The sequence below is a fragment of the Prunus mume genome, linkage group LG4 (assembly GCF_029339155.1).
Source record: "Prunus mume cultivar Tortuosa linkage group LG4, ASM2933915v1, whole genome shotgun sequence".
Taxonomy (NCBI): domain Eukaryota; kingdom Viridiplantae; phylum Streptophyta; class Magnoliopsida; order Rosales; family Rosaceae; genus Prunus; species Prunus mume.
Genome location: NC_142701.1, coordinates 4,749,039 through 4,756,092, shown reverse-complemented (window position 1 = coordinate 4,756,092; position 7,054 = coordinate 4,749,039). Strand labels below are relative to the sequence as shown.

At 39.9% G+C, this 7,054-nt stretch overlaps 1 protein-coding gene across 1 annotated transcript; it reads right to left on the bottom strand.

The window, feature by feature from the left end:
• Positions 1 to 550: 550 nt before the first annotated feature.
• Positions 551 to 6,805, bottom strand: LOC103343879 (uncharacterized). Its single transcript, XM_016797188.2, has one exon. The coding sequence runs from the start codon at positions 6,803 to 6,805 to the stop codon at positions 1,472 to 1,474; it is 5,334 nt and encodes a 1,777-aa protein (XP_016652674.2). The 3' UTR covers positions 551 to 1,471.
• Positions 6,806 to 7,054: the final 249 nt, after the last annotated feature.

Here is a 7,054-nt window from a genome sequence, read left to right as displayed (position 1 = left end):
GGCTCAAACGAATGAAACAAGGCCTATATCACTTCCTGGGATCCATGTGGTTCATGAAATATGCCTCAAATAAATAATGAAAGTAGTTCTAGCAAACAATTTAAACATCCTCAAGTATTTGGCCAAAACAAAGAATAATGAGATCACAACGACTTGTAGGCGAGAAAATTATAGAATAGTATATAACACTCAAGAAAGAAAGAGATAGGCTCAAAAGCTCACATAATAAGGGTTGTATAAGTCTACACTAGCCTTATTTGGGAATTTAAATCATGTGAACTCCAATCGAAAATCATATTAATATGGCTATGTGCAAAAAGATTTACCAAGTCTAATCACAAGAATAAGGCTAACACAAAGATAATGTAAAGAATTATTGTCATGCTCACAACTTCTTGAAAGTAACTTGTAAATAAAATTCAATCTCATCATAGAATTGGGAAGTGACTACTACAAACAAATAAAAACAAGACTCAAAGTAAAAGAAAATATTTTTTGATTTTATGACATTTTTCTGATTTTTTTAATATATTTTAAGGAGAGACAAAATTAGAAACAAGACAATACTCAATCACCCACAACTTAAAATAAACATTGTCCTCAATGTGTAAAATAAAGAAATAAATTAATGGATAATCAATTAAAGAGAGAGAGGGTTTGAGGACTTCCCGGGTTTTCTAGGTGTGCGGAGGGGCAAGAATTTGTTGAAGTGAGAGGAGATAAACAAGGCAACGAACTCACACACCCACAACGTGTGTCTTTGAATGCCAACGGACTAGTAATAGCTCCTAAAAGTCACGGAATGTGATGAAATTGGAACGAAATTGAGCTGGATATGTAATCATGAAAATCTGGAAATCTGACATTTAGCAACGAAAAATCTGATGAACACCGCGGCAAAAAACTCTTTAGTGACGAAAAATCTGATGAACACCGTCGCTAAAACCTCTTTGGTGACGAAAAATCTTCAAATTCTGGGCAGAACAGCAGCTGCTGTTTTTAGTGTTTTAGGACTTTTTTTAGCTTCAAATCATCCTAAAACATAATGTAGGCCATTGGAGGCCCCCAAACCTGGTCCAAATCGTCATAATAACCATTCGAAACATGTTGGTGGCATCGAATTGACCTGAAAAACAGCAAAAAATAAATTAAGCAGAAATTCTAGTTTTGACCAAAATAAGAACATAAAAGCTATTTTTCTGTTTTCTGGTATCTAAACTCAGCCAATGACCAAAAAAACTTATGGAACACATTTGAAACATGCTGCAAACACCCTAGGGCTATAAAAATGTGAAAATTTTTCTTTGGAACACAAAATCCATTGTTTGATGACCCAAAACATAACAAAAACAAAAATTTGAAAATTTATGAGAAATCACACATAAACTAAAACAAAAGTTAAGAATGGTTGGGTTGCCTCCCAAGAAGCGCTAAGTTTAAAGTCTTCAGCCAGACACGGTTCTTTAGATGATTAAACAATAGATGGGGGTGGTGCATCCACAAGCATGCTCTCTTTTCCAAGCTCAAAAGATTCATAGTATGGCTTCAAGCGATGTCCGTTCACTTTGAATATGTTTCCCATCTTGTCATTTTGAATCTCAACTGCACCATGAGGGAAAACATTAGTAACAACAAAAGGACCATACCATCTAGAACGTAACTTACCTAGGAATAGCCGAAGGCGTGAATTGAAGAGCAAGACTTTCTGCCCTATTTCAAAGGTCTTCCTTTGAATGGCTTTGTCATGAAATGCCTTCGTTTTTTCCTTGTAAATCCGTGCACTCTCATAAGCATCATTCCTCATCTCATCCAATTCATTCAATTGGAGTCGCCTTGCATCTCCAGCCTCTTTCATATCGAAATTGAATTTCTTGATTGCCCAAAATGCTCTATGTTCAAGCTCAACCGGAAGGTGACATGCTTTACCATAAACCAAACGAAAAGGAGACATACCAATGGGGGTTTTGTAAGCTGTCCTATATGCCCATAATGCTTCATTAAGTCTCAAACTCCAATCCTTTCTCGTAGGGCTCACGGTTTTCTCCAAGATTTGCTTGATTTCTCGGTTACTAATCTCCACTTGTCCACTTGTTTGGGGATGATAAGGTGTCGAGACCCTATGTGTAATTCCATACCGCTTTAAAAGTGCCTCAAATGACCTATTGCAAAAGTGAGTGCCTCCATCACTGATAATGGCTCTTGGTGTTCCAAACCTAGAAAAGATGTTTTCCTTCACAAAGCTCAAAACAACTTTTGAATCATTAGTCCGGGTAGGAATTGCTTCCACCCATTTAGAGACATAGTCAACAGCAAGGAGAATGTAAATAAAGCCATAAGAGGAAGGGAATGGTCCCATAAAATCAATACCCCACACATCAAATATTTCAACAATAAGAATAGGCGTTAAAGGCATTTGATTCCTAGAGCTGATGTTACCGGTTCTTTGACATCTATCACATGTGGAACAATAAGTATATGCATCTTTGAACAAGCTTGGCCAATAAAAACCACATTGCAATACTTTAAGGGCTGTTTTCTTAGGACCAAAATGTCCACCACATGCAGATGAATGACAAAAGGTAAGTATAGAATTAAATTCAGATTCGGACACGCACCTTCTAACAATCTGATCTGGACAATATTTCCATAAGTATGGATCATCCCAAACATAATACTTACTCGTTTTGACAAGCTTATCCTTTTGAGCTCGAGTGAGATCCTCCGGAATCAGTTTTGAAGCCTTGTAATTGATAATGTCAGCGTACCAAGGGTCCTTGGCTTCGAGGGTGAAGAGTTGCTCATCGGGGAAACTTTCACTTAGAGGAAGCATGTCCTCTTCTTCATTGGATCCTTGCACCAGCCTACTCAAATGGTCAGCCACCACGTTTTCACTCCCTTTCTTGTCTCTAATCACCAAATCGAATTCTTGAAGCAAGAGAGTCCACCTAATCAGTCTTGGCTTGGCGTCTTTCTTTTGGAAAAGGTACCTAAGCGCTGCATGATCAGAGAATACAATTACTTTAGTGCCAATAAGATATGATCTAAATTTCTCTAAAGCAAAAATAACAGCAAGCAACTCCTTTTCCGTAGTTGAGTAATTCAACTGAGCATCATTCAAAGTCCGGGAGGCATAATAGATGGCATGTGGTACGTTGTGCACTTTTTGTCCAAGTACAGCCCCCACTGCATAATCCGAGGCGTCACACATCAACTCAAAGGGAAAATTCCAATCTGGAGGTTGTATAACAGGGGCAGACGTTAAAAGCTCCTTAAGCTTGTTAAATGCAGCCAAGCACGCTTCATTAAACTCGAATTCCACATCTTTGCCAAGCAATCGACATAGGGGCCTTGATATTTTTGAAAAGTCCTTGATGAAACGCCTATAGAACCCTGCATGTCCTAGGAATGACCTAATCTCCTTCACAGTTGTTGGGGGCTGCAAGCTTTTCACAACATCGATTTTTGCCTTGTCCACTTCAATTCCCCTACAAGAGATAATGTGACCTAATACAATACCTTGTTGTACCATGAAGTGACACTTCTCCCAATTGAGCACTAAATTGCATTCCTGACACCTTTTCAACACTAGAGAGAGGTTGTGAAGACAAATATCAAAAGAATCACCAAAAACTGAAAAATCATCCATAAATACCTCTATTATCTCCTCCACCATATCAGAAAAAATTGACATCATGCAACGTTGAAAAGTGGCAGGTGCGTTACATAAACCAAAAGGCATACGCCTATAAGCAAACGTACCAAATGGACAAGTGAAGGTGGTCTTTTCTTGATCTTCCGGAGCTATGGCAATTTGATTGTATCCGGAGTATCCATCCAAGAAGCAATAATGACTATGACCTGCAAGACGCTCAAGCATTTGATCAATAAATGGTAACGGAAAGTGATCCTTACGTGTCGTGGTATTGAGCTTTCTATAATCTATGCATACTCTCCAACCCGTTTGAATTCTTTGAGGCACCAACTCATTGTCTTCATTCTTCACAACGGTAATTCCGGATTTCTTGGGAACAACTTGGACGGGACTCACCCACTTGCTATCCGAAATGGGGTATATAATTCCCACGTCCAAAAGCTTCAAAACTTCCTTCTTAACGACTTCTTTCATCACTGGATTCAGCCTCCTTTGGGCTTCCCTTGTAGGTTTCGATTCTCCTTCCAAAAGGATCCTATGCATGCACTTTGTAGGGCTTATTCCTCTGATGTCTGCAATGGTCCAACCTAGGGCAGTCTTGTACTCCCTTAGAACTCGAATTAGTTTGTCTTCTTCGGATGCACTCAAATTAGAAGCAATGATCACAGGCAGCGTCTTTTTGTCACCTAAATATGCATATTTCAAGTTCTCCGGAAGGGGTTTTAGCTCAACTTGTGGTGCCTTCACAATAGAGGGAACAAGCTTATTAGTAGATAATGGAAGAGACTCAAAAATAGAGTTAAACTTACCTCTTTGGGGAGGCAAGGCCTCAAGTATATTCACAGCTTCAAGTACGGCTATGTTCCCTTCTTTATTCACTGTTTCGGGGCTTTGGATGAGTGCCCTCTCCAATGGCGTCTCTCCTTGTGATGCACTAAATGTTTCTTGTACCATTTGTTCAAGTACATCTATGGAAAAACAAGCATGATCATCGTTAGGATATTTTAAAGCATCAAATACCTTAAACTCCACGGTTTCCTCATCGAATGCCATTGTGAGAGTGCCTTCATACACATCAATTTTTGTCCTTGCTGTTCTCATGAATGGACGTCCTAGAATCAATGGAAGGTCTTTTCCAGGAATAGGAACTTCCTCCATCTCGAGCACTAGAAAGTCAGCTGGAAAAATTAGCTCATTCACCTTGACCAAAACGTCTTCCAGCACTCCCTTAGGATACTTGATTGATCGATCAGCCAATTGTATGCTCACGGAAGTCTTCTTAAGCTCACCTAAATTTAAAGATTCAAAAACAGAAAAAGGCATCAAATTAATTGAAGCACCTAAGTCTAATAAAGCATGTTCAAACCTTTGATTTCCAATGAGACAAGGTATAGTAAAACTCCCTGGATCCTTTAGTTTAGGAGGCAATTTACGCAATAGCACAGCTGAGACTTCTTCACTCAAGGCCACGGTTTCATGCTCCTTGAACTTTCTCTTATTTGTACAAAGGTCTTTGAGGAATTTTGCATAGCTTGGAATTTGTTGGATCGCATCAAGCAAGGGAATGTTCACTTGCACTTTTCGGAAAGTCTCTAGAATGTCCTTTGAAACTTGCTCCTTCTTTGAATTCAAAAACCTACGAGGAAAAGGAACTTTTGGAGTAATCGAATGATTCACAAGAGAACTTACCTTAGAGTTGTCACTTGGAACCGTAAGCTTGGAAAAGGGGGCAGCCACTGTTTTGGTTGAATTTCTCTCCTCCTTGTCAACATTTGCCACCTCTTTTCCACTTCGAAGAGTAATCGCCTTTGCTGTTTCATGGCCTCCATTAGGATTTGGAATGACTTGGCTTGGGAACTTTCCTGGCTCTCTTTGACTCAAGGAGGCTGCAATTTGTCCAACTTGGTTTTCAAGGCTCTTGATTGCTGTAGACATTTGTGCCTGTGTTTGCCTTGTTTCCTGCATAAAACCTTGAGTGCTTAATGCCAAAGAATTAATTAACTCTTCTAAAGACTTACCTTGCCCATGAGGTGGTGGTGCATTTTGTTGAGGAACAAACTGATTTTGTTGAACTGGGGCTGTTTGCACATTTTGGTTGTTCTTCCATCCAAAGTTAGGGTGTTGCCGCCATCCCGGATTATAGGTGTTAGAAAAAGGATCGTTTCTTGGCTTTTGTTGCTGCATATAGTGTGCTTGAGCCATCTCTTCTCCATCACCATACAAACTTGGACAAGACTCCGTAGGATGTCCGGGATTAGCACACACGACACACACTTGTGCTTGAGGGATTAATTGCTTAACAAGGTTAGTCAAATTAGCTATTTGAGGACCAATATCACTAGCACTTACCTCATAAACACCTGCTTTCTTTGGGGGAGCTCTCCGGTAATTAAATTGTTGAGAGTTTGCTGCAATGTTCTCAAACATCTCCTTAGCTTGAGTAGCACTCTTGTTCATCAAGCCTCCTCCACTAGTAGCATCAACCATCATCCTCTCCGAATCAAGTAATCCCTCATAAAAGTATTGCATAAGTAGCCAATCTTCAATTTGGTGATGAGGGCACGAAGCTAGGAGTCTTTGAAACCGATCCCAATACTCATGAAATGATTCTCCATCTAGTTGCTGCACTCCCATGATCTCCTTCCTAATATGGTTAGTCTTTTGAGCTGGAAAGAACTTTGCAAGGAACTTGGAAGCCAATGCTGTCCATGTGGTGATAGATGCACTAGGTAAAGAATAGAGCCACTCCTTGGCTCGTTCCTTGAGTGAGAATGGAAACAAACGCAATCTGATTGCCTCATCACTAATCCCTCCATTGTGCATAGTTGCGCACACAGCAAAGAAATCCTTGATATGTATGTGAGGATCATCCCCAACCTTGCCATAGAATTGTGGCAAAAGGTGAATGGTGCCACTCTTGATCTCAAAGGTGGTTGTAGTGGCTGGATATGCAATGCAAGACGGCTGGTCCAATGCTTTAGGAACCGTGAAATCCTTCAAAGGTCGGGTGAGGTTGTTAAGTTCCAACGCGTCTCCCATCTTGATTGGAAGTGTATCTTGCTTATTTTTATCTCGACGGAGATAACGAAGTGTGTTCTCTAGTTCAGGGTCGTATGGTATAAGCTCGTGACTCTGTGAACGACGACCCAGCATATACCTGAAAATTGAAAACAAAACTCAATTAGATTGACAATCCCCGGCAACGGCGCCAAAAACTTGTTGGTTATTTTTAACAACAATATTTAAACCTTGCAAGTGCACAAATCAAATGATAGTATAGTAAGCAAGCAAGGGTCATTCCCACAGAGATTGTAATCTAGAGAGATGTTTATCAATGTCACGCAACGAAAACACAAGGACTTCCACACACACGCCAACACCAAGGGGGGTTTTTATTTGATT